This window comes from Podarcis pityusensis (assembly GCF_964106645.2).
Source record: "Podarcis pityusensis genome assembly, chromosome: 9".
Taxonomy (NCBI): Eukaryota; Metazoa; Chordata; class Lepidosauria; order Squamata; family Lacertidae; genus Podarcis; species Podarcis pityusensis.
In genome coordinates this window covers 74,581,734-74,608,702 of record NC_138034.1, presented here as the reverse complement: position 1 = coordinate 74,608,702, position 26,969 = coordinate 74,581,734, and the positions used below count along the sequence as shown (strand labels likewise).

General features: G+C 47.2%; 1 protein-coding gene across 3 annotated transcripts; it reads left to right on the top strand.

Moving 5' to 3' along the window:
- Window positions 1–2,033: 2,033 nt before the first annotated feature.
- LOC308485367 (uncharacterized protein) lies at window positions 2,034–25,918 on the top strand. 3 transcript variants are annotated; one of them, XM_081021206.1, is made up of 8 exons: window positions 2,035–2,122; window positions 2,317–2,373; window positions 3,480–3,599; window positions 17,870–17,968; window positions 19,606–19,692; window positions 21,151–21,314; window positions 23,427–23,536; window positions 25,625–25,918. In XM_081021206.1, exons 1-8 carry the CDS (start codon window positions 2,101–2,103, stop codon window positions 25,797–25,799), a joined length of 834 nt encoding a protein of 277 aa, XP_080877332.1. In that variant the 5' UTR covers window positions 2,035–2,100; the 3' UTR covers window positions 25,800–25,918. The 3 variants fall into 3 exon arrangements, with proteins under 3 accessions (XP_080877334.1, XP_080877332.1, XP_080877333.1); XM_081021208.1 differs by lacking the exon at window positions 19,606–19,692 and having other exon boundaries at window positions 2,034–2,122; XM_081021207.1 differs by lacking the exon at window positions 2,317–2,373 and having other exon boundaries at window positions 2,058–2,122.
- The last annotated feature ends 1,051 nt before the right edge of the window (window positions 25,919–26,969 follow it).

Genomic DNA, 26,969 nt, shown 5'->3' with positions numbered 1-26,969 from the left:
ATTTTGTCCCTTTCTTCTTTAGATCGGAGGGTAATCAGGCAATCCCTTATTTTAATCTTTTTTCCTCCTTTTCCTAGCCTGAAGGCCCTCACGATCTTAAAATCTTCTTGTTTCAATTCCGATTTCCAAAATTCTGCAAATTCTTGTGTCAAAAAATCTGTCAGGGTGCCCGTCTCCAACTCAGGGATAGCTCTAATCCTTAAATTCGTCTGTTTTTCTTTCAGTTCAATCATAGACAGCGTCAACTTATGATCTGCAATTTCCTTCTGTAGGCCTGGGACCTTCTCAGTTTCCAGCTGCTCTACTTTAAATTCCACGGCAGCAGTTTTTTCCTGTGTCGATTTCGATTCCTGCAGTAATTTCTGGATAGATTCTGTGTTGCTATTCACCTTTTCCCCCAAATTATCTAGTGTTTCTGTGTTTAAATCAATTTTTTTATTTGCAGTATCAACTTTCTTATTCGTCTCTTCAACCTTCTTATTCGTCTCATCAACCTTCGTGCTGAGTTGTAATAAAGTTTCATTAATCTTGGCCAATGCATTCGCTAAAACTTCTTCTGCCATTCCGCTGGACTTAGATTGTGTTGATGTCGTAGGAAGGCCAGCAGATGATTGCCTTCAGTGCCCCCAAGCTTTCCCAGACCTCAAAACTGACGCGTCTAATTTTTCTTTCCCATCTGCCATAACAATGAAGAAGCCAAGGTCACTCTCAGATAGGCTATTCCTGTTTACCAGTGGAAAATTCCCCTTGTTGCAATTTCTAAAAGTCCCCCTAGGTGGACACTGTTGCAATAGTCCAAAGAAGTAACTTTTCTTCTTAAAGTAACAGAGGGAACTCCAGCCGAAGAAAGAAAACAGTTCCAATTAAGTTACCTTCCAGTTATTTTTTCACCAAAGCTGGCCACAATATATCCAACTTGCTGTCAGCAAAACCTTCTTTTGACAGCTTTTGACAGCTGAGACGTAAGTTTAAAAGCAATAGTCTTAGCGATAGACTTAGCTCACTGGCAGACCGTTCCCAGGTTTTAGAGGGGTGGATTCAGAAAAGTTTTCAAGTCGGAAAACAGCTCTTTTCAAACTTATTTCCAGCGCTTTAGCTCTAAAGTCTCTATGCTTTACGCTATTTACAGAACGGGAGGCAGACTTCCTGGTTATACCACCCGCCGCAGTAGCCAATTAAGTCCTTTCCCCCCCCTTCCAATTCCGTCAGTCTTTTTAAAATATGCCCGATTCAGTCAGTCTTTTAGCAATCCAATTCCACCTACTCACGGGTAATCCTTTAAAATCCAATTGTTCCAGGATGGAAATCAGCGCTCTCCAGCAACGGCAATGCGGCTTCACTCCGTGAAAGCAGCAATCGACTCACAGCACCGCGCCTCTCCCCCGTTCCGCTCCGAAGCCTCGAAAAAGGCTTCCTCACGAGTTGGGGGGGCGCTGAAGGGTGCCCGCCGAGTCCCCACGTTCGCAGGCTTCACTGCCTGCGATTTCTAAGGGTCCCTGCTCTGCCGCAGCACACAGGACCCGATTTCCACGGAGCCGATCCCCTCTGAGATCAAAGGGAATCCGCCATTAGCTGATGGCGCTGACCGAAAGTCCGGTTTGTTGGTTTTTAAAAAATGCTGTTATTTTTTACCTATGTCATTTTAAACTATGACATTAATGCTGTATTCTTAGTTTTAGATTTTGATTTATGTGGAAATTGTTTTCCATTTGGTTGTGTATTTTTTGATGTGGTTTATGTATTGTTTAGGACTTTTGTAATTATGCAAATCTTGTCATGTTGTAAGCTGCCTTGAGCATTGCTTTTAACTGTGGAAAGGTGGCATACAAATAAAATTATGTTGATGTTGTTGTTGTTGATGATGATGATGATGATGATATTCAGGAGTGGAGTTGTAGAGAGGTAGATCAGAGGGATAAGAAATGCAGGTAAGTGCATTGTTACAGTAATTCACTCTATCAATTACATTAACTGGGAGAGGGTCCCCATGGCAACACTGCCTATGAATTGCCCATTGTGACTCTGCTTTTAAGTAACGCATTGACTTCACTGTCTACTTTATACTGTCACAGGTTGCGAATAAAAAAAGAAACCAGTTCAATGGCTCCTAAAAAGCTACCAGGTAAATCCCTTCAGTTACTATTTTCTCTTCACAGGAACACAGAGATCTGCTGACTTGATATGTTCCCTCCAGTACATTGTACTGTAGACACTTGACCGAGCTGAGATATTTCAGGCTGTTGCTCTATGTTTATTTCTATCTTGATCATATCATATATCACATCATATTACTATGCTCATGCTGTCTTTATATAGGTATGAAGCTAGTGAAAGCTAAAAAAAGAACAGCAAAACGAGCAAGAAAAGCATCAGGTCTGTATGCTCATTAGCACATGGAGGAGGAAGGAACAGTAAAGGAAAGTTATGATGGGGTGGACCAGAGTGAGGACAAGCATTTTCTATATGTCCAGGGGATCCACCAAGTCCAACTGAGGAGCAATGAACTTGAGCTTGTGTCCACCATCTGCTGCTGGCAGTGAACAGTCCCAGCTTGAACTGAAAGCTGTCCTTGATGGGCCCTTGTCCTCAATATAACCCATCCACTGCGGCAGCCCCTTCCACTTACTTGATGGAGGGCAGCCAGACGGAACTCCACAACCCCAATCTTCCCATGAGTATGCTGTGTCCTTGTTCCAGGCCGGGGTAACAGACACTCTGCTAGTTGAGGATCAAAGGTCTTGACATGAAGTCTCTTCTCAGCTCTACCTTTTGCTACAAGAACATTAAGCTTCATGGGTAGAGTGGGGCACTTAATCTCAGGGTGATGGGTTTAAGCCCCACACTGGGAAGAGATTCATGCATTGCAGGGTGTTGGACTGGATGACCCTCGTGGTCCATTATGCCTCTACAAATCTATGATTCTGTGAGAACATAGTTAAGGATCAAAGGTTTTGACGTGAAGTCTCTCCTCAGCTCTACCTTTCACTATAAGAACATTATGCTTAGAGGGCAGAGTGGGACACTTAATCTCAGGGTCATGGGTTTGAGACCCACATTGGGGAAAGATTCATGCATTGCAGGGGGTTGGACTAGATGACCCTCGTAGTCCCTTCCGCCTTAGTCTATTATTCTATGAGAACATAGCAAGAGCTTGCTGGGTCAGACCAAGATCCTTCTAGTCCTGGGTGATGTCTCTTCATGCTCCTGAGGCCTCCCCAGACAGAGAACATGGGCAGAAAAGTATCTTCAAGAAGCAATACTTCCATGCCAGGTTCCTTCATCCACTTAACCTTCCAAGGGTCTGGCCCCCTGGCATTTCACAGTGGAGCAACCCCCCACCAAGGGTTTAGGAAGCTGACTGCCATGTGTTGATCTAGATGGGTTGCCAGAGTATATGGGAAAATTTCCTGACTGGGGTGGCACTGGGATGTTGTCTGTTCATGGCTAAAGCAGAATTTTCTCTCTCCCTGTCCATCAAGGAAAACGAGTACCCTTCAAGCAACGTATGAAAAAATTCTTCGAATCTTCATATTCTCTGTATGTTGGCACAGTGCTTCTGATGGGCTCCATTATAGCGGCAGCAATGCTGACCTATCTGTGTAAGTTCCAGTCTTCTATGAAAATATAAAAGGGTAATGGGCAGAATTACAATTCACTCTTGCTTGCTTCATTTCAGTGCAGACCTTTAAAAGGAAAGGATAAGTTCTGGTCTCCACTAAACCCTTTCACCCCCTGATTTCAGTTGGTGAGATAAACATGTAAGACTTTTAACTGGTTTGTAAGGCAACATAAATTCCTGGGCCCACATTTGTAGCCTTCCATCCTATTTCCCATTCCCCTGTTCCTTTCTCCTTCGTTGGAAGAGAGGAAGCATTCTCATCTGAAATTCATAGCCACACTTTCTTTCAGGTCTCTGTCTATAGCACGGTAAAGAAACGGGAGATTTGCTAGCTTAATCTGTGCTGGGTTTGTCTCCTGAAAGTTCTGTCCCTCCCCCTGGGAGTTCTTCTGGAATGTGCCTTGCTCCTTTGTACTCAGGCGATTAACCCCTTCCTTGGATGAGCACACTGCAACCTCTACCATCTGTTGCGGCCTAGGGTCCTCAAATCTGAGAAGTACCCAAAGCAGCTACACTACCTCACGGATGAAGCAGGTTGGGGGCCAGACTGTTGCTTTGGGGAGGCTGTAGAAAACCTTCCTAATGTTCATGGCCCAGCGTAAATATGTGCATTCAGCTGTTCCTTTCTTGACAAATCTGGACTGTGAGAGTGGGGTAAACCCGACCCTGGTCAGCCAAGCCAAGCCCACCTGCCCTATAGCTGATCTCATATGACTTCGCCTGTGGGGCAGGTAAAGTCGGGGCTGAAAGTGGCTTTGCAGGTACAGTATGATCCACCTTGGGCAGATGGTTGAAATCCCACACATAATTGGTTTCCTTTTCCGGTCTGCGAGATGGCGGCAGCTCTCCTGTTAGTGAGAGAGACTCAGGAAAGGGGAAGGAGAGCTTCCCAAGGCTGGAATGCTTTCTTGAACTCCCAAGGGTATCAGGAGGCTGGAGTACCCACAGACCCTCTTCCAAGTGTCAGGTGGATGGGGGAGGGGACTCTGGGTCTGGATCTCCTTGTCAAGATGAGGAAGCCTTCGTGTCCATCCGCTGTAAGGACCAGGCACCTTTGCAATTCGGAATATTGGATTGAAAACTGAAGGAGTGCTCTGTACAAGATGAAATGGAAGGAACAAGGCTCAGTTGAAAATTCCTGCCATAGTAGAAAATGGATAAAAGAGAGGTATTATTTTGTTTTTACTAGTATATATGTCTCCAAGGTTTAAAATCTACCCTCTCTTCAAGACACTTCAAGTAAGGTTTGTTAAAGGAGATTTATGAGGCTGGAAGTCTGTGAGCTAAAACTGGGTGTGTGAAGATTTGAACTGCTTTGTGAACTGCATTGAGACTGCGAAGGAGGGGAGTTTGCTGGGAGAAGAACTCGCCTCTAATTGACTTGATGCAGTTTACAACTTGCACTGTGGAGTGAGGAGGCTATAAAGATTTACAACTTGCAGTGCTGAAGGAGGATTGGTTGTGGAGAGCAGGAGGAGCTCTCAGGAAAAACTGTAAATGGTTTAGTAGGGGAATCTCTCCTGGTTGGCAACATTGACTGTGGTTTGGAATGAATGGAGGGGAGGAAGAGACAGGACTTTGGAAATATGATCTCCTCTTTTGCGAAACGGACTCCGATGGGCAACCTTGAGATTCTTGGCAGCAGAACGTCTGAGACAAAATGCATAAGGACTGCTTATGGCAAGAATTAAAACATGGATTGCCACTGAATGGAAGGAGTTTAACAAAGACAGCCTCATTCTACAACTGTGTTACGCTTCAGATTCCCCTTTCATAAAGATGTTATCCCTGCGAAGACGAGCCCGTTCAAGAAGGAAGGGGCAGACAATGTTTCAAGTCATTTTAATTGCAAGGGTTTTCTATAGCTGCTCCCCCACCCCCGAGCATTGGAATTCTAAGGATTCCAGAAGAAAGGGTTTAAAACTCAAATTAACTATGTTGGATGCATTCGCCAAGTTGCTCAATTAAAGGGAATGAGTGGAGTTGTGTTATTGCAAAGGATTACGAGGGACTTCTCCAGACCTACCCCGACCTGTGGAAAAGAATGTGCAAAGGAGCAGATGGATTATAACTGGGTATACAGTCGAGTGTGATAAACCATCTGTGCGGAATAAGGATGCTATCTTTGTTAATTAAAGCACCCAGACAGAGAGGGAGAAGCAGTCGTGAACATTAAGCTGTGGGTATGCAAAGAAAAAGGAGACTGAGTCTGGCGACACAAAGGACAGAAGGTGGTGGTACTGTTTTTGGCGGCATAATGGGGTAGGGGTGGGCTGGGCTGGTGGGGGAATGTATTATAACATGTTAAAGATTCACAAGTACAAGTTCAATTCTTGCCTCCGTATTCAGTATTGGATCTGGGCAGGGCCATGGGGGTCAAACAGATGCCGGCAGATTAAAGAGAAGAGACCCTGTCAAAGACTGTTTTTGCTTAAAGAGAGCTGTATAACAGAACTGGAGACTCTTGGGTGCTTGGTGTGGGAGAATAATGTTTTTCAACACCTAATTGGAGAGAGAGGAAGAAGCAGTTCTGAGTTTTATGTAGTTGATATTTTAAAAATTGGAGGTAGTTTGTAAACAAGAATGAATCAGGCAATATGAAGGGTAGAAGCGATTTGTATGTTTCACAGGTATAAAGTTCATTCTCCCTCCAGCATTTGGCATGGACAGGGTTAATGGGGACTAGAGAATAGATAAAACAGGGTTGCCATACATCCAGAATTTCCCCAACATAGCTGGGATTTGGCCATCGGAAACAGTGTCCAGGTGGAAATTGCTAAATTGTCCAGGAAAATCTGGACGCACGAAATGCTTGTCTGGTGTGGGTGTTGGTGTATTTCCTTAAAAATAGCTTAAAATCACAATTGTGTGTGTATGTGTATGTAACCCAATAGCTTTGACAAAAAATAAATAAATCCAATTTTTTGAAACATGACAACCCTAGGATAAAATCAAGGTTTGTTGGGGTTAGTGAGCAGCATACCAAGGAGTGAATGATGGGAGCAGAATGCATTAAGCCGGGGAAAGTAGAGAGTGTAGGTCTGTTTTGTGAAAAAGAAACTACATAACAAGGTCGATCAGGAGATTTCCCCCAATGTTTGTGAGGATTGTAAAACTTGAATAGAATACTAGGGCTAAAGCGGATCACATCTGTCAGAGCTGCTTCCAGATCCTAGCTCACAGAGGATCACGCTAGCCAGCGATCATTAAACAAAAGTCTTTATTGAGTTACAGTTTCCATTCTCAAGCTGCTGCGTGCAACTCTACGTCTCATGGTTAGATCGGCGAAGCTCCATCTGAGTCTCCGCCCCCTGTACACCAGTTTAAGATTCTAGCCTTACTCCACCTCTTCCGTCTCTCCTTTCTCCTCTGGGTCCTGCTACCCCCCGGGGTCCCTTCCTTCCTGGATTCTTCTGACGCTGACGTTGACCCCCCTGACTCCTCCCCGTCTTTTCGGCGGGCTTTGGGACCTGGCTCCCTATCCGGGCTGCCAACTGCACCGCCCTCCTGTACATTTGAACTTGGCGCGCGCGCCCAGCCTTCAACCTTCCTCTCGACCGTTTCCTCGCTCCCCGATGGAGGCGTGGCCAATCCTGACTCATGTCCTCCCACTGGCAGTGCGCCGCCTGATCCCGATGCCTGGGACTCCTCCCCCCTACTGCACTCTGGTGTGGACGCTGGTCCTGATTTCCAACTGCTTCTCTCTGAGTCCCCTCTGGCCCCTTCTTCCTGGGGTGTCCCCCTCGGCACCCCCCTTGCTCTGACCATGGGAGCCCCTTTCTGTGAATCTTCCGATTCGCTGGAAAGACTCAGAGACCTCGGACCGCTGTCATCGCTAACATTACCTTCGGACTCCTCCCCCTCGCTCTCTATTTCCTCCCTTTCCTGTGCCTCTGCTCCTGAACCCCTGACATCCATCCCCCCCTCGAAGCCCCCCCTTCCCCCCTCCCCTCCTTCAGGTGTGGGTACTGGGTGCTCCGTCGTTGTGGGGGTGAGTGCCGGATACAGTTCGTCCCCCGTGGCGTGCATCCAGCCGGATAAGTCCGGCTCGTCCTCCGTGCTCTCGCCGACCTCGATTTCCTCTGCTTCCATCTCTTTGCCGCCGTGCTCGAACCCAAGGTCCTCCCCCAACACGTCCATGTCCGTCTCTCCCCCAGTCTCCTCCGGGGACGTTGCCTGCCAAGGACCCCCCAGCCACTTCCTGCGCCACTGCTCCTCTGGTCGATCGTCCCACCAATAGGAACGGTCTGAGGCCGACCCCGAGGGTGATCCCTCCGGGGAACGTGTTTCTAGTGCCGGTTCCTCGTCCGAGGTGAACCCCTGGAATGTGCTGGCTGAAAATGTGGGTGTGAAAAGCCAGTCGTCGAAATACTCGGCTGGCATGGGCCTGTGTGGGAAAAGGGCATGAAACTCGTCCTTGAGAAGAGGCTCGTCCAAGGCATAGTCCGGCACCCAACTGTTGGCGCTGGCCGGGGTACCTTCTCTGGCGAGGAAATATTCTACACCCTCTTCCCCCCATCTCGAGTCTAAAATCTCTGTGACCTCGTTGATGGGTTCCCCCCTTGGCGACCCCCTCCTTGGGGGCGTCTCCCTGAGCGGGTCTGGTGCCGTGCCCGGCTCCTGAAATCTGTGAGGTGCTTTGTAGGGCGTGAGCACTGATCTATGGAACACTGGGTGCATTCTGGATCCCTCCGGAAGTGTCAACCGGAAGGCCACTGGATTGACCTGTGCCTCGACTTGGTAAGGGCCTAGCTGCTTATGTCCGAGCTTCTTCTTCGCTAACGATCTGGCCGGCACCGCCTGGGCTGCTAACCAAACCCAGTCTCCCACCTGTATGTCTTCCCCAACCCTTCTGTGCTTGTCAGCCTGCAGTTTGTATGCGTGCTTTGCTAGTTCTAACTGCCTCCGAAGCTGTTCGTGAACCTCCTGCAACTCTGACGCTAAGGCTTCCGCTGCCTGTGGCTCCCCCTCCCCCAGTCTCTCTAATCCCGGGAAGGTCCTGGGATGCCTCCCGTTGTTGGCGAAGAACGGTGTCACCCCTGTGGACACGTGCTTCGTGTTGTTGTAGGCGAACTCAGCGAGCGGCAGGTAGTCCACCCATGTTGCCGGCTGCTGATTTGCGTAGCATCTCAGGTACTGCTGCATGATGGCGTTGACTCGCTCCGCTTGTCCGTTGGTCTGCGGGTGTCTTGCCGACGCTAGGTTGATCTTGACGTTCAGGAAACCCATCAGCTTCTGCCAGAAGTTCGAGATGAACTGTCGCCCCCGGTCGGACAGGATAGACCGTGGCAGACCGTGAACCCTGAACACGTGGTCTATGAACAGTTTGGCGGTCTGTTCCGCTGTGGCCACCTTTGCGCACGGAATGAAGTGGGCCATTTTGGTGAACATGTCCACCACCACTAGCACTGCCGTCTTGCCCCTCGAGCTGGGCAGATCCGTGACAAAGTCCAGGGCCACTCTCTCCCATGGTTCGAACGGAGTTTGCAGCGGTTCCAGCAGTCCGGCCGGCGGTCTGTGCACTGGTTTGGCCCTCTGGCAGGTGTCACACCTCGCCACGTAGTCCGCGACTTCCCCTCTCATTCCGGGCCACCAGAAGTCTCTGGCGACTAATTCCACCGTCTTCTCCTTGCCAAAGTGCCCGGCAGTGGGCGCGTCGTGCAGCTGCTGCAGTACCTTGGCGCGAAGTTCGTCTCCCGGCACGTAGATGGCCCCTTTACGGATGAGCAATCCATCTCGCAGCTGGAACTCGTCGGTCGCTGCCGTGCCCTTGCGCACCTCTGCCATCTTTGCTTGCGCGAAGGAGTCATCCTGCAACGCTCGTCGCACCGCCTCCAGGTCAACTGTTGCAGCAGCGCACGCCCACACTGTCGGTGCGAAGACGTGCATGGCGGCCGCTGGCGTTGCCTCCTCCAGATACTGTGGCTTACGGGAGAGAGCATCCGCCATGATGTTGGTGTCCCCCGGGACATACTCTATTCGGAAGTCGAAGTTCGCAAAGAACTCAGCCCAACGTATCTGCCTCTGGTTCAGGAACTGTGCCGTGCGCCAGTGCTCCAGATTCTTGTGGTCCGTGCAGACCTGCACCGTGTGCTTGGCGCCGATCAGGAAGTGCCTCCACGCTTTGAATGCTGCATGAATGGCCAGCAACTCCCTGTCCCAGATGGTGTAGTTCTGTTCAGACTTGCTGAGCTTCCTGGAGTAAAACGCTCCCGGCCTCCAAGCCCCCTGCGGGTCTTTCTGCAGCAGGACTGCTCCCACGGCTCTGTCCGAAGCGTCTGTCTCCACCCTCATCAGCCTGCTGGGGTTGACATGAAGCAGCTGCTCTTCCGACGCGAAGAGACGCTTGAGTGCCTGAAAGGACTGCTCCGCCTGCTCTGTCCAGATGAACTTCTTTTTCTTGGAGCTGAGCGTGTCCGTGATGGCCGCTGTCTGCATGGCAAAGCCTTTGATAAACTTGCGATAGAAGTTCGCGAAGCCGACAAACCGTTGGACCTCCTTCCGGTTGCGTGGGCTTTTCCAATCCAACACTGCTCGAACCTTGCCGCTGTCCATGGCGAGCCCCTTGTCAGACAACTTGTAGCCCAGGAAATCCACCTCCGTCACATCGAATTGGCACTTCTCCAGCTTGGCGTAAAGCCTATGTTGCTGTAGCCTGCTCAGCACTTCCTTGACGTGTCTGTCATGCTCCTGCTGCGATTCCGAAAAGATCAGGATGTCATCCAAGAAACAGACGCACGTCTTGTAGAGGAGCCCCGCCAACACGTGATGCATGAAAGCTTGAAAAACGTGGGAACCATTTTGCAATCCAAAAGGCATAACTCTATATTCGTAGGTGCCCAGGGGCGTGAACATGGCTGTCTTCCACTCATCTCCTTCCCGCATGCGAATGAGGTTGTACGCCCCTCGCAGGTCCAACTTGGTGAACACGCTGCCCTTCCGTACCTTTGCGAGGAGGTCGTCGATTCGGGGCATGGGGAAGTCCGATGGCTTGGTCACACTGTTCAAAATGCGATAGTCCACTACAAGTCTTTTTTGGGGCGTGTCCCGCTTCTTAACAAAGAATACCGGACTGCCCCCCGCTGCCTTGGACTCTCGGATGAAACCGCGCTCCAAATTATGATCTATGAACTCTTTGAGTTCCTGCAGTTCGTCCTCAGACATGGAATACAGCTTCCCTTTGGGCAGCGCCGCCCCCGGCAGCAGGTCAATTTTGCAGTCATATGGTCTGTGGGGGGGTAGCCTGTCTGCCTCCTTCTCGCAGAAAACCTCCAAAAATTCTGCGTACTTGTGGGGAACCGCTTGCAGCGTGCCTAGCTGCAGCTGTGACTCCTCTTCCTCTCCTTCCTGCCGGGGCACGATGCAGTGTTCAGCGCAAAAGGAAGAGCCGAAGGTCAGCTGCCTCTGGTACCAAGCCAGCGTCGGGCTGTGCTTGTCCAGCCAACTCATGCCCAATACAATGGGCGTGTCCGATAGTTGAGTGACATTGAAGCTGATGATTTCCCTGTGATTCCCAAGTCGCATCACCATTGGTGGCGTCTGCTTCACCACTTGCCCCCCTAGCAGCTCCCTGCCATCCACCGTGACAACCTGCAGGGGCAGCGTGGCAGGCAGCAACTGTATAGCGTGCCGGTCGACAAAGTCCTGCCCTATAAAGTCCGCATTGCTTCCGGAGTCAATGGTGATTGGCACGTCCATGGTGATTCCATTGGGCAGCTGGAGCGACGCGGTGAGCCTCACTACTGGTTTGGGCGGGAGGGGGTCCATGGGCTGTAAAATCTCTGGGGACTGCTTCACTGACACGTCTGGCTGGGCCCCAGTGCCTCTTTCTCCAGCCAGACTCCGTCGTTTCCCTGCTGTGGTTCTCCTTGCTGCGTTGCTGCAGTTACCATTGCTGAGGCTGCAGTGTGCTTGTGGAGCCTCTGGGGACACTCTTTCGCCATATGCTGTGGATCATCGCAGATGTAACACTTCCTGTTCCCTCTAGGAGGCTTCGCTTTCACTGCTGCCGGTGCTAGGGCTCTGGCTGCTGACTGAGCCCTTGCACCTCCAACCTCCATAGGTTCCGCTCCTCCTCCTGGCGGAGGCGTGGATTGCGCACACGCTGCTTCTCTGGGAAGGAAAGAGGAGCCCCTGGCTGGTTCGCGCCCTCCACGCCCTTCGTCCCTGCTCCACGGACGTTCTTCCAGCCGCACCCCCACCGCCAGCGCCCTCTGAACGATCTCCTGCGTGGTCCGGGGTCTCTCCCCCCTCGCAATTTCATCTTTAACCGAGCCGTGCAATCCCTCCCAAAACAGGTCTCTTACAGGAGCCGAATCTCTGTCCCATTCCAGAGCACTGACCAAAGCGAAAAAGCGGGCATGGTACTGCCTTACGCTGGCCCTCCCTTGCTTCAGTCCATGTATCTGCTGCCGAGCAAGATCCACGTCAATGCTTGATAAAAAGCACCCATCCATCGCTTTAATAAAGGCATCCGCATTTTGGAGCGCCGGATCCTTATCTCTCCACAAATTGCGCAGCCATGCTTTAGCATCTCCATGCAAATGGGACATGATGAATCCCACCTTCTCTTGCTCATCTCTAAAGTCTTTGTTCAGCAGTTGCAGTGCACACATTACATCTGCTCTAAAGTTGGGGTACTGTTGCAAATTCCCATCGAAGTGAGAGACCAGACCGCCTGTTCGTCTCCCCAACCCAATCCCCTCCGGTTTGGGTGTCAGTTGCCCTTGCTTCGTAAGCACTTCCAACCTGACCTGGAGATCCCTGTAGGCGGCAGCTGCGTCCTCCTCTCTCTTCCTGGATGCAAGAGCCTCGGCATTCAGTCGTGACACTGCTTCTCTGAGTTCCGCTATCTGCTGTTCGGCCGTCATATTGTCTGCCGTTCGTGAGCTCGCTAGTAGGCACCCGCTTTCTCTCCTCTCCGCGAGGCCGTAGATGCCCACAATTTAAGGGATGGAGCTTACTGTCAGAGCTGCTTCCAGATCCTAGCTCACAGAGGATCACGCTAGCCAGCGATCATTAAACAAAAGTCTTTATTGAGTTACAGTTTCCATTCTCAAGCTGCTGCGTGCAACTCTACGTCTCATGGTTAGATCGGCGAAGCTCCATCTGAGTCTCCGCCCCCTGTACACCAGTTTAAGATTCTAGCCTTACTCCACCTCTTCCGTCTCTCCTTTCTCCTCTGGGTCCTGCTACCCCCCGGGGTCCCTTCCTTCCTGGATTCTTCTGACGCTGACGTTGACCCCCCTGACTCCTCCCCGTCTTTTCGGCGGGCTTTGGGACCTGGCTCCCTATCCGGGCTGCCAACTGCACCGCCCTCCTGTACATTTGAACTTGGCGCGCGCGCCCAGCCTTCAACCTTCCTCTCGACCGTTTCCTCGCTCCCCGATGGAGGCGTGGCCAATCCTGACTCATGTCCTCCCACTGGCAGTGCGCCGCCTGATCCCGATGCCTGGGACTCCTCCCCCCTACTGCACTCTGGTGTGGACGCTGGTCCTGATTTCCAACTGCTTCTCTCTGAGTCCCCTCTGGCCCCTTCTTCCTGGGGTGTCCCCCTCGGCACCCCCCTTGCTCTGACCATGGGAGCCCCTTTCTGTGAATCTTCCGATTCGCTGGAAAGACTCAGAGACCTCGGACCGCTGTCATCGCTAACATTACCTTCGGACTCCTCCCCCTCGCTCTCTATTTCCTCCCTTTCCTGTGCCTCTGCTCCTGAACCCCTGACAACATCATTATTATTATCAATTAAAATGTCATGAAGGCATAAAGGCATGGTGAACAAGCTGTATTGATTGATAAAGGAAGAGCAATTCTATTTGATCAATTGGGAAAATAGTTCAATAAAAGTCTAAGCAGGATTTGAACATGCACAGCCAGTTGAAATAGAGAATGGATGGGAAAGTATTAGAATTATTTTTCTTTAAGCACTTTACTGTGAGCAGCGAAGGAGAAAGAAGCATCTCTAAAGCGGGGTAGAAAGTCCTGTGTGTGTGTGTTTAATTTGAATTAATTGGTTGTTAACCTGTTAAAAAATTGGAAAATTTATAAAAATTAATTGGCAAAAAAATGAAACCACCCGGTTTTCCTGGCACAAAAAGAGCTTTTAAACTCTCAGAATTGCTTAAGGGGCTCCAGGATGCTCTCACGAGATCTCATGGGAATTCAGAGCTGGGCTGAAAGTGGCTTTGCTGGCACAGTACAATCACATCTTGGGCACAATTAACTAGCGCAGTTTCAATGTTATGTGGTCAAGCGCTTCCTGTTTGTCTGCCATGGCAATTGGCTGTGCCAATTACACCAGAGCCCTTCTGTGCTGGTAATAGAGGATAATATGGGATTAATTATTCTCCCAACCCCCCCAACCCCGGGTCGGGGAAGGCACTCCACCCGCAGATTGTCCAATGCCTGCTGCCCGTCCAGAAGGAGGAGGGGGCAAGGGGTGCTGTATGTAGATGGCACAGTTGTGGCAACTCTCCAAAGACAGGGCCAGGAGCAGAGGACACCTGTTTTTTTATATAAAAATTCATACTTAACTAACAGGCATGTCCTGAACCAGCGGAGATAAAATATTTTGCAAATTTAATTAGCCACTGAGAAGGATTTGATCTGGGGAGAGACTTTCACCGTCACCAAAACTTCAAATATGTAAGTGGACACTATCTTAATTACGAAACGGATTGTGTGATATTTTGACTATGATTCTGGCAATGATCAATAAGGGAAAGATTAAAGGAATTCCTGATGGAGCTATCGTTTTAGTGTGGAGGCATTACCTCATCAACAGCTGGAAGGAGACCAAGAGGAGAGTTCTGGATATCTGCCCGGGATTAATGGCGGACAATGATGCAGTTAAAATATCTCCGGGAGCAGAAATGAAACTAAAGATCGCTGAGGAGCAGAAACAACAGTACAAAGGACTGACCCACTCGTTGAATTAATTGATGGATTAATTGTATAGCCCCAGGGGGAGGTGAGCCTTTTTTATTCTATTTTGATATATATGTATTTGCAGTTTTACCTGGTAAATCTCCCCCAAAAGGCAACAGTTTGAAATACGTAAGTGGGTTTGAAAGAACACTACTGCTGTTCCCTCAGTGGAAGGAAGGAAAAAATTCTGGATTGGAGCTACTTTGTTTTTGCAGAGGTAGCAGAATGTTGAAAGATGGTGCAAGACTGCAGAGGGGATTTCCAGATGGCTGCCAGGAGCTAATGGTATCTTTTTGTCTGGGATGTGGTGTATTATGGCTCCTGCTGGCAGAAATTGAAAATGGAATTGCTGGAATGTGGATAACAACAAGGGGAAATATTTCACACAGAACTATGAAGACGAAAGTTTGAACAGACCAGTGGTTGTAAACATAAATGAAAATTAAGTGAAGGATTAACATTGGAATGGTTTATTGACTAATTAAGAAATACAATGTGATATTAGATTAGCACTCCACGAAATTCAGAGCATGGGAAGTCACCCAAAGAAATATAATTTGGCAATATATTTGGCCTTTTTTATTGTATGGTAATTTGAAATGTTTTATTGTGATTCTCATTGGATTATTAAAACGGAAAACTTAATAAATATTATTACCAACGTTATGTGGTCAAACACCACTTGATTGAAACCCCACAAATAATTGTTCTCAAGGCAGAGAGCTTTCAAGTACCAGGTTTTCTTGGCACAGAAAGACCTTTATGTTCTCAGAGTTGCTTACTGGGATGAACTTGCAAGATCTCATGGGAACAAGGATAGCCCTACAAGATACCATGAGAGCAATAAGTAAATAATAAATAATAATTAATAATTAATTAATAATAATAATAATAATAATAATAATAATAGTTGTTTTGTTGTTGTTGTTATTATTATTAATAATAATATAATGTGGGGGTAGGTCAAGGGTGTGTGTGAATTGAGTATACATGTTTGTGGTCAGGTGCCTTCAAAACAATGCACAGCAGTATTTTGAAAATGGGGTTCTTAAAGAGTCCCACTAAGTGGGAGATGACCCCTACAGAATTCAAATGGCTAAGATCTGTTTGGAAAGATTTGTTTTGAACACAGCAGCAGAAAATCCAAACAGAAAATGAATCTGGGAAATGGAAATGACCTGAACTTCCCCTGGGAAGAAAGTGATCAGAGCTGTACAAAATGTGTGTGGGTAAACTAGAACAGAAAAGCTCACAAATGGCAGGTCATGGAGTAATCACCTGCACAAAACACTTTTGCAGTGTTTCAGGGGGTTAATATGATTCCAAGCCTTATCAGGAGATTCACAGAGGTCGGGGGGCCACTAGGGGGCGCATTGGAAGATGGCCGACAATACCATCTCTCCGACCCACACGAGGTAATTAAGAGGCTGTTATGGGAGTAGGCAGCCTCCCTTGTTGCCCCAAGGAAATGGGGAACACTGCCCTTGCCTGCTGTGCCCATAAATCACCCCCTAATTCGAAAGAAGGGGATGAGGGCCCTAGGCAGAATGCCCCCGTGTGGACATCGGCTCTCCTGGACGCTGTCTCTGGTCGCGCACTAGTTGCAGCAATTTGGAATAATTAATTACAAAAGAAGCAAATGCACATATTTCAAGTGAAGAAGGGGAGTGAAGTCTGCTAATTTAAGTGACCTCTGCAAAAGAAGACGACGGGTTGGAGAAACAGGAATATTTTACAATGAAGATACACCAAAGGCTGGGTATGTTGACAACGGGACTGAATGGGGGGGGGGACCTTTTTTACTTTCCTTCTATGTGATTTACAAGAACCCCTCCTCAATAGAATCATCGGTTGAACTGACCCAAGCAGGATGATTAAGGTCTGTGTGGAGATAAACTTTAACCAAAAGTATGCTTTATGGAGATCGAGAAGCAATAAGAGCTTTTGGGAATGGCGCAGCAATTAATTCGGAGTCGCCATCTTGCCAAAGGATTTATAGCCGGTAGGAAGAACGGACTTGTTTTTAGACTGCATTCCTAGTGAATCTCCTCAGAGGTTTTGAGAAAGGAGGCAGATTGGTGAAGATTAATGACGCTAAGACTGTTTTGATGTACGGAAGTGATGTTATATGGAAAACGTCTGGATATGGCTACTGGATAAAAAAAATAATATCCACGCAGGATTACAAACTGTTCTAACCAGCTTGCGGAGACTATCAGAGGTCACAAAGAGAAAGGAAAAATATATGAAAATAACAACAAGAGATGTGGAAAAACAATAAGAAAGGACTGGATAGTGCTGTGAACATCATAAGGTTAGATTTGTGGACATTAAAACAGCAGTAAGAAGCAAGTTGATTGGATCCCCTTCGGAATTTGAAATATGGGTACCCCCAACAAAAATTTAAAATTTGGCTGTGTAATTTCGAATTTATGTAATTTGGTTTGATTTGATGTGGTCGGTTAATAAAAAATTATTCTTAAAAGGAGATTCACAGAGGTCACTCAGCATTGCTGGCCACATGGAGTAACAAATCTTGTGCCATCTACACACTGATGCACTCTCTTAGCTCAACTAAGGCTTTGTCAGTACTTCTGCTTCTCATACATTCCACACAGAAAAAGCATTGCTGCTCTCAGAAAAGACATTGGGGCCTTCTTCAGTCATGAGCCAGGGTTTTATTCTACTTCATAACTCCTGGGATGATCACCTTCACCACACATTTGTCCCCAGTATTCAGCTCATTAACAACTTTGACAGGTCAAATCATTATAGCATCAGATGATTTACAAGTGAGTTGTCCCAAACAACTTTTCAAAGTTAGCCCTTGGGGCTGGGAAGAGAGATGGATCTGGCCTGCTGGGTCAAAAAGGCTCGCCCTTCCTTTCCTACATCACTTTCTTCTACATGAACCTGATGGGGAAAATGTCCTCACAAATTCTTTTCCCTCAAAAGCCCCTACCATAGCAGTAAAGGCTTGTCTACTCGGAAATTCTTTCCCCAGGAAACTCACATAGTATTGTATCCCTACGACTTCCTGCTGCTTCTGTTTTCTAAGCAATTCCCTAAAAACCTGCATGGGAAAGGAGATATATACTGAAGATATTGGGCTAAGGACTCTAAACAAAATCTTGAGGCTGAAAAATGGGTCTTCCTGGTGGAGAAATTTTACCTTTATAAATTTTGGGAAGTACATTGTAAACTGGAACTTATACCACAGAAGTCACATTCCAAATGCAACTTAATCCCTTCCAAAGGGGTGCTGGGGGAAGCAAAGCTATTCTCCCGCATGCGTTGAACAACATTCCCCATCATCACCTTTAGATATTAAGGAAGTGCGAAGGAGAGCCATATTTGAAGAAGGAACGACAAAGATTCTAAAAATGGTAGAAGTCAACTATCCGGATCTTTTTCAGGCAGATGGTAAGTCATATGTTACTTTTTGTCTGCTCAGGAGCTCCTTGCATGGCCCACCAAATGTGATTTCTACTCATTGCTCAGTTGAGAGAAGTCAAAGAGGAATGGGTGAGTTGCCTCAAGTTCATTCTATTCTCAACTTCTCCATAAGCATGGTGTGTGTGTGTGTGTGTGTGGCGTGTTGGTGGAAAAAATATATATTGATATAAGAAAGAAAATTCCTGAATTCCAAGATCCAAGTTTGGGGCAAGTACCCATTGGTGAGAAAACCCAGCAGAGATTTACACTCACAAAATATGCAACAAATGTCAGCATGAAAGTATAGGCTGCTAGACCTTTAAAATAGGCTCTTCCAAGTGAGTTCCAAAATTTCCCTCTTCCCCCAGCAAACGAGAACACACGCTTGGTAAGTTAAAGAATGCTTTGCTTACAAACTCTTCAAAGGTCAGAGCCATGTGCTTCAGAAAAGGTGCCCGGCAGGGAAACTTGGCTTAGCAACAATGTGGAGGAATATCCTAGAGTATTGGAACAAGAACTCAAGAGTGGCTCATGAGGAGCATGTGGCTGAGCTTGAGCACCCAGATCAAACCAGGAAAACGTAGCTTAGCAACAATGTGGAGGAATTTCCTAGAGTATTGGTACAGGAACTCAAGAGTGGCTCATGAGGAGCATGTGGCTGAGCTTGAGCAATCAGATCAAACCAGGAAAATGTAGCTTAGCAACAATGTGGAGGAATTTCCTAGAGTATTGGTACAGGAACTCAAGAGTGGCTCATGAGGAGCATGTGGCTGAGCTTGAGCAATCAGATCAAACCAGGAAAATGTAGCTTAGCAACAATGTGGAGGAATTTCCTAGAGTATTGGTACAGGAACTCAAGAGTGGCTCATGAGGAGCATGTGGCTGAGCTTGAGCACCCAGATCAAACCAGGAAAACGTAGCTTAGCAACAATGTGGAGGAATTTCCTAGAGTATTGGTACAGGAACCCAAGAGCTTGAGCTTGAGCAACCAGATCAAACCTCACCACATACTGAGCTTCTCAAGTAGCCTGGGGAAAAACAATAGGCTTGATTACCTATTTCTTCCCAATGTAGCTGAATCTGGCAGGACAGCATACTCTATGGCTTGAACACCTTAATGCATTATTTAGAGTTAAACATGTGGGTTATATGAGGCTGATTAACCTACGTTTTGGAGTTTCAGAGTTGGAAGGGATCACAAGGGTCTTCTAGCTCAACCCCATGCAGTGCAAGAATCTTTCACCCAATGGGGGGTTCAAATCCACAACCCTGAGATTAAGAGTCTCATGCTCTACTGACTGAGCTATCCAGAAGCTCCAGGAAAGGAGTCCAGCTCAGTGGATGTGCAAATGCCATTGTTGTTGTTGTGCTAAAAAAGGCCCCAGGTTCAATTTTCAGCATCTCCAGGCAGAGGTGGGAATGACCTCTTTCAGAAGCCCTGGAAAGCCATTGCTAGCATAGACAATTCTCATCTAGATTAATGAATGGTCTGATTCTGTATAAGACAACTTCCTAGGTTCCTATATATGAAAGGTAAATATTATATTTTGAGAAACATGGCTGCTCAGTATCTGTACATGGCTGTTTGAGATTCTTCCCAACTTCAATTGTTGCCACTCTCTTAGATATCACAAAATTCAAGAAAGCTGAGAATGTATCTATGGCAATAGCCGAAGAGAGAAAGAAAATCAGTGAACTACAGCAGGCTATTAGTAAGTTACTCAAAAGCCACTTTTATTGGTCAAGGTCAAGGTGCCAGAACCTTTGAGGCAATAGGCGATTTCAGAACCATTGGGACGGACTTCTCTTTTCCATTAAAGGCTAGAATGGAACATTCTGGTGCCAATCCCATTTTGAAATATCAGTCAGATTAGCACAGCTGGAAACAGAGAATGGGTAGCTCTCTTCAGGTGTTTTAAGTGAGCACATGCGCAGAGGGCTGTAGGGATGAGCATACTAGCTCTGGCCCACTAGGGCCCTTCCCTGTGAAATTACAGGGTGACGGTCTCAAGAAGAATGTCCTCATGGAGGCTCCCAACATTTTTTAGAACCAGCAACATAGGGAAAATCACAAGTTCTCTGTGTACAATGTACAAGTTCTCTATTATGTACCGGATTATAAATAATATGGACACAGTCAAAGAGGCCATTTTGTTGGATGTCTGGTTAATCCCATAGTCCTTTGAGGAACACGTGGGTGTATTAGCATGATGAAATCAGGAGGCTGATTTGGAGAACACAGTAGTCTGTTGAGGCACTTGTCCTGCAGGCCAAATACTGTGCCTGACTCATGAATCAATGACCAGTCCCCACATGTCCTCCATTCTATGCTAAGGGAATTCATCCTGCGGAAGGACAGAGGAGCCTGTGAAATAAGAAAAAAGTATTTTCTTTCCCATCATGTCAGTAGTACAGCTTTTGTTTCCTATCTTTCCTTTCCTACTGTTCAAATAGTGGGTCATTCTAGTTTTTTTGGTATATTACTCTGTACTCAAAAACGGTTCTGAAACTGTCTGGAAGGAATTGGCTATAGCAAGGTCGAATTTCACAGGAGACCTGGTGGAGCTCCCTTGCACCTTTCAGTCTGTGTCTGGTACTTTGGGCTGCTGACCCAAATCTGTTGGAAAGCTGGCTAGTGACTCTCTCCTCTACCTTCCCCCAAAAGGGAACATTGGCAATGGCCCATAGCTGTTCCAATCCAAAGGGTCCAGAGTTGCAGCAAAGCATTAACCACAATCTGGACCCAACCAGTCAGCCCCCTCTGATAGATTTGATAAACCAGGAGGGATTGGAGTTGAGGGGCCATGGGGTTGGATGCATTGCTGCCAGTACCTTCTCCACATCAGCTAATTGCATAAGGTGAAACTGATCCCACGAAACATCCTCTATAGAGCCACTGGGTTCTTCAACTGGAGATGCAACATTTGGAGAAACAAATGCACTCTGAAGTTGAGCAACTTTATCCTTTAAGTGCGTAGCCAGTGGGTCCTAGTGGGTCTTTGAGGACAATGCTAGATTCTCTTCAGTGGGGGTGGTTCCCCCACCCAAGCTGCTCCCAAGGTTCCCCCTAATATCAGTGTTTTAAACTCTGCAGAGTCCTGGCTTCTTCTACAACCTCACTTGTCCTTTCTCTCTTTTTATTCCTCACACATTCTGGGCATTGCTCAAAGATGACATTCACCGCAAGTTAGCTGAAGAATGGATCATTTGGCATGGAGCCCTATATGCATTTGACTTCATTGCCACCCCAAGGACTTGGAAACAGTGCATACAACTCTGCAACAGCATGAAATACGATACAAAATTGTTATGTGTTGAAAATGATGAGGAGGAGGTGAGCAGATCATGGAATAAATTCTTAAGAGACAATGGAGGAGTGTGACTTTGGGGGTAGATTTCAGCGTCTGCTGTGGTTGTAGAGACTGGTAAGGGACAGACATTTTTTGCTGCACCTCTGGCATTATATATACATTTCATATATAAGAGGTAGGATTGACCCATCAGAGCAGGATGCTGCTCCATCCTGATCCTCTGGGTAACTTGCCATCATGTGTAAGTGGGATTATGGCTTCCTGCTCCTCTGCTCCATGAGCAAGAGTCAGAAACCTCTTTTCAAGTACTCAAGTTCACAATACAATTGTATGGAGAGACCAGGAATAATGAGACCTGGGAAACCATTTGAATTCCCACTCTGCCATGAAGCTTACTGGTCAGGACTGCCTTTCATCCCACCTTACCCCACGGGACTGTCGTGAGGACAAATGGGGAGACGACAAGGTCATGCAGCACCTTGAGCTCTTTTGGAGGAAAAGGTGGCATATTAGTATTTATTTATTTATTCCATTTATCAAAATACTCCTTTATCAAAAGAGTCCAGGGTGGTGTACAACATTAAAAACACATTATAGAATATCAGAGATGGAAACACAATGAAATAATAAAAAAGTATACTAACAGACAGCCTGATAATAAAATAATGATCATAATAACAGTCCTCTCCCCCACACTTCTACAGGCCATAGATTAATTTGCCCTTTGCCTAAATGCATGTAATGATGGCACTCTGGGAAGAACATTCCATAATTGGGGAGCCACCACAGAAAAGGCCCCTTCTCTTTTTGCAATCCTCCTAACCTCTCAGGGGTGGGGGACATTGAGAAAGGCCTCAGATGCTTTCTGGCAGCTATTGAATGAGCCATGCAATATAAAGTATTTGTTAGAGAAAGTTAAATTAAGTTAACGAAAAACAACTTCGCACAACTGTGTAAATAATAGTTTAATTGTAAATTAGTACACTGGCTATGGTCGGAAGTTTCTTTTCTTTGCTGACTCAAACAGTGGATATCATTATGTCTTTGCCTTTATTCGTTCTTCTTCTTTCTCTTTGTTTTTTCTTTCTTCTGTTCTTTTCCATTCTTTTCTTTTTACATTTATATTCTTTATCATCTTTATAACATAGTGAATGTTATTTTGTTGGTATTGCACGTATTTTAAGAATCTGTTTGTCTAATAAAATCTTCAAAAATAATAAAAGAGAGAGAGGCCCAGGGTGTGGTGGGTTCCTAAGGGGAACTTGTTCTGGTCATCAATCTGGCCATTGCATTTTTCACCATCTGAAGTTTTCTGCTGCTCAGTGAGACCAAGACCTAGGCGTTTTTGCTCCATCGTTTCCGCCTTATCATTCTTATTGGCCTTTCCCATTCTTTTCAGACCTCCTGAAAAGGACTGAAAAGATATAAACATACTCACCCCTCTATTTTTTCTTGCTTTTCTTGAGGGAAGAAAATGACACCCCAAAGGGATATATGTTTTCCCCAAAGGAATCTCGTAAACATTTGCACCCACAGAAGCACCCTTTACCCCTCTTAACCTGTATTCACCTGAACACCAACTGGCAGATTTTAAGGTTTTATGAGCACAGGGTCTGCCAATGTAGCAGCCATTGTGTCAGTTTCAGCTACAAAAAAAAAAGTAAAAAACAATGACGATTTTTTTCAATCGACTTGCCTAAGATCCAGGGCATAGTGCCACATTTCAGAAATTCCCCATGGGATCTCTATTCTACCTTTCAAATCCTGGTAATGTCTGGGAAAATTCAAACTTATGGCAGCCCTATCATACAAGAGCAAGCCTCACAGCAACACAGAGAAGAAAAAGACACATCATTGTGCTTGCAGTCTCCGCTCTTGGTGAAGGGTTTTCTCCATAAACACACACTGACTTTGTAGAGTTTTCAGTGATGTAGTGAGCTCCCCATGTTTGAGTCAAGATGGCTGCATTCAGGTATTTGAACGGCTGTGTATACTGTAGTTTATGATAAATCCTGCCACTGTGAGCTACTGCTACACACAGAACAATATATAGTCTACTTTGTCTTCCTGGGGAAGGGGCATTATGTGGAAGGTTTTAAGAGGAAAACTAGAATTTCTTTTTTTCTGCGATGTAGGCCTTTGCTGTATCCAGTGTGAAGAACAAACCGACCGATTATTTTATTGGAGTTTCGATGGTAGGCTCAGAATGGCATTGCTATGATAGATCGTTTAGAATCAAGAAACTGTAAGTCTAGATTCTTCATCACCTGGGAACTTTCATAACCAAATAGTATTTGAAGAGAGCCAAGATATATATGTGCTTATATTTTTATTTATTATGATGATTTAATTTATATTCCAATTAGTTTCCAGAGGGCTTCAAAGTGCTTTACAAAATACAAAATTAAAATAGAAAAGAACAAAATGCACGGGCAGGAAAGGTGTCATTAAATGAGCCTCTCACACCACCTTTGTTGCCTAGCTGCAACACAACAACCCTGCAGCGCAACCAGTGGGATTTATTCTCTGGCCGTTGCTGCCACCACCCTTCCACTTCCCCCAGCACTCCAGAGGGAAGGGACCTGGGGTGCACCAAAGCAACTGCTTTTCAATCTTCTCTGATGCTTTAATCAGAGTGCAAAGGCAGCCCACACTCTGTGTGTTGGGAATCCTGGAAGCCAAGACCCAAGTGTGGGGTGAGTACTCTTTGATGAGAGAACCCCAGCAGAGATTTAAGACAGCAAATGACGCAACAAAGAAAACTGCGGAAATGTCAGCTATAAACCCTGAAAAATGTCCCCTTCCCAGTGAACTGCAAAGTATCCCACTTTCAAAGCTTCTTCCCAACTTCCCTAGCACAAACATAGAGCACACATTTAGTAAGTCATAAAATGACTTTCTGCTTTCAAATCAGAGGCTCTGCTACTGAACTGTGGCACTTGCCAATGGTAGACACACCTACCACAACCCCTGTTCCCTCTCTGTCTTCTTCTGCTTTGTTCTCTGAATGGACAAAAGACAAAGACTGGAAAATGCTACTATCAAATTGCTTGGTGGATCTGATTAGGACCGTCCTCTTGCAAAAGGAGCGTAGTAGGATTGCCCTCTCTGTAAGCTGTGTGTGCTGGGCCCGGGGGTAACCCGAGCAACGCGGTCCAGGTCCAGTCCCGAATCAGTCTGACAGGCCAAGGCAGGACACGAGGCAGGAAACCAGGCAAGGTCAGGCTCAGGGTCTCAGGCAGGTTCTAGCAAACAGCAAAGTTGCTCCCACAACCTGGGGTGGGGTCCGACATCCTTTTATCTTTGTCAGGGTAACAGCTGGTCCTGATCCCCCGGTGACTCACCTCCCTGTCTCGCCCAAAGGCAAGCACTCCTCCTGCAAGTACTCAGGTCTCTCCTTCTCTCAGACCTTAGTCTCTGCATCTCGGGAGATGTTGGTGGGTTAATGGACCCAGGGACTGCCTCAGCCTCTCCTGACCCAACTGGTAGTGGAGCAGCTATAAGTGATGGCCCAGCTGAAGGCAACGAGGTCATCCCTGCATCTGGAGCCAGAGCAGGCTCAGGCCCCTGACATGGACCAGCTGGTGCTTGTTGCAGGAGAACCTGTGCAGACTGAGGCTCTTCAGAATCAGGCCCCAGACTAGGTTCAGATGCCGCCTGAGGCAAAGGATCCGGTGCGGATTGAGACTCCTCTGGTTCCGGGTCCGAGCCCAAGTCCCAGGCCATCACTCCGTGCAACTTTGTCACAGTTGAGGCACTGCCTTGGAAAGGAGGTTTAGCCTGTATTTTTCCACTGGCATGCAATCTTCCCTTCAACACTCCAAATAATCAAAATCCTACCATTTATTAATTTATAGGGTTTGCCTGTAAGAATATTTCCCCCCTTATTTATATAAGGAAAGCACAGTAAGTGCTATATGTGTTTCTGCAGGCTAGCACATGATTTGCCTTCCAAACAAATAATAATAATAATAATAATAATAATAATAATATCACACCCATCTGCTGGTTTCCCCCAACTACTCTGGGCAGTTCACAACATATATGAAAACATAAAAAAATTCAATCATTAAAAACTTTGCAATACAGGGAATAAAATGAGACTCAACTGGTGTTGGTGGTAGAGCAGAAAGTGTGTAAGCTCTGACCACAGGGTAGGGCAGAGAGGCAGGGGAGTGCTCTAGACCAAAAGAGAATTCTCCTCTGAATGTTACTCCTCTGGGTTACTGCAAAAATAATGAATAAGTGTGTGGAGGATAGGCAAGTATTTGATTCTAAGAGGTACACAATAAAATAAGTATACAGACTGAGTAGTTTCTCCTCTCCTTTTCAGCTACTGGGGTTATAATCTTCCAGCAAATAAAGGTCCTGCAAAACCGGATACAACCAACTGTGTCATCATCAAAAGGGGCTGTGAGCATATTTATAGTTGTTGGCGTGATGTTTATTGCCACGACCTAAAACGGTGCATCTGCAAAAGGAATCCTATTCAAAAGTGGATGAAATAACTGATTATCTGCAATCTATGCCACTTTGTCAATCCTGCTATTCCGAGGCTGGAAAAGAGCCATTGTTTTACACCTGCAAAGGCTTAGTTGGGTACTGAAATAAAGTGTGGAAGAATTCAGACTGTGTACGTTTCAATAGATTAACTGTGTGTATCTACCTAGCAATGTTAGAACAGATAGATCTGGTTTCTAGTTTGTCCTTTTGATTACTGATATGTTGCAAGGTCTGGAAAGGACTCCTGTGATATTAGATCAAGGTTTATCTAACACACGGGTGTCAAACACAAGGTCCGCGGGCCAAATCCGGCCCGCTAGACCTCGTCATGTGGCCCGTGTACATTTGAATATCTACTTATATTCTAGTTCCGGGCAAGCGGCTTCTCTGAAAGACAGGAACCGGCCGCAGCCCCGGGTTTTTATTCCCCTCCCTTCCTTTTGCTGCGGAGAGGAAGCGAGAACTGCAACGAGCCCCGGAGCTGGGAAGAGGGCGCGTGGGTGCCTGAGTTGGAGGGTGAAGATTTGGGTTGGGCAAGAAGGATCAAGGGTCAGGAGCGAAAGCGCAAGTCAGGGCTCCCTCGCCACCCCCCACCCCCCTCTTAGGACATCCGAGCAGACCCCGCAGCGCAGGCAGCCGTGAATGGGGTGGGGGAAGGCAGGCGAGAGAGACCACCGATCCGGGCCAGCTGTGCCCAAAGAGGGTCGGCGATCCTGCTGCGCCGCAGCCCGCCCGCCTCCCCTCCTCCAACGCGAAGATCAGCCACACAAGCTCGCCAGCTCGCGGGCCTGACCGAGTCCCCAGCGCAGCCGCTGAAGCTAGCAAATGCACGGGAGCGGCAGGGTGAGAAGAAGCCGGGCTCCGGTTAGGCTTCGCCAAAAATGCTGTAGGTGTGAGGCTGTGTGGCGCGCTTTTTATACGGCACGCTGTATCCCTCCGCCAGAGCAGCGCCTTCTTTTTCTCTCTCCCTCCCGGGACTGGGGCATGTGGCAGCAGAGTGACTGCAGCAGGCAGCCCTGCCCCCTCCCCTCTCCACACCCTCCCCGGCCCCTCCCCCGCTCCCTCCCAGCCGCCAGCCCAGCTGGCAGGCAGCGAGGAGGAGGAGGAGGAGAAGGAGAGGGGACGCTGGGCGCGCGCTCCATCTCCCTCCAAGGAAACGGCGGGCAGCAGCAGCA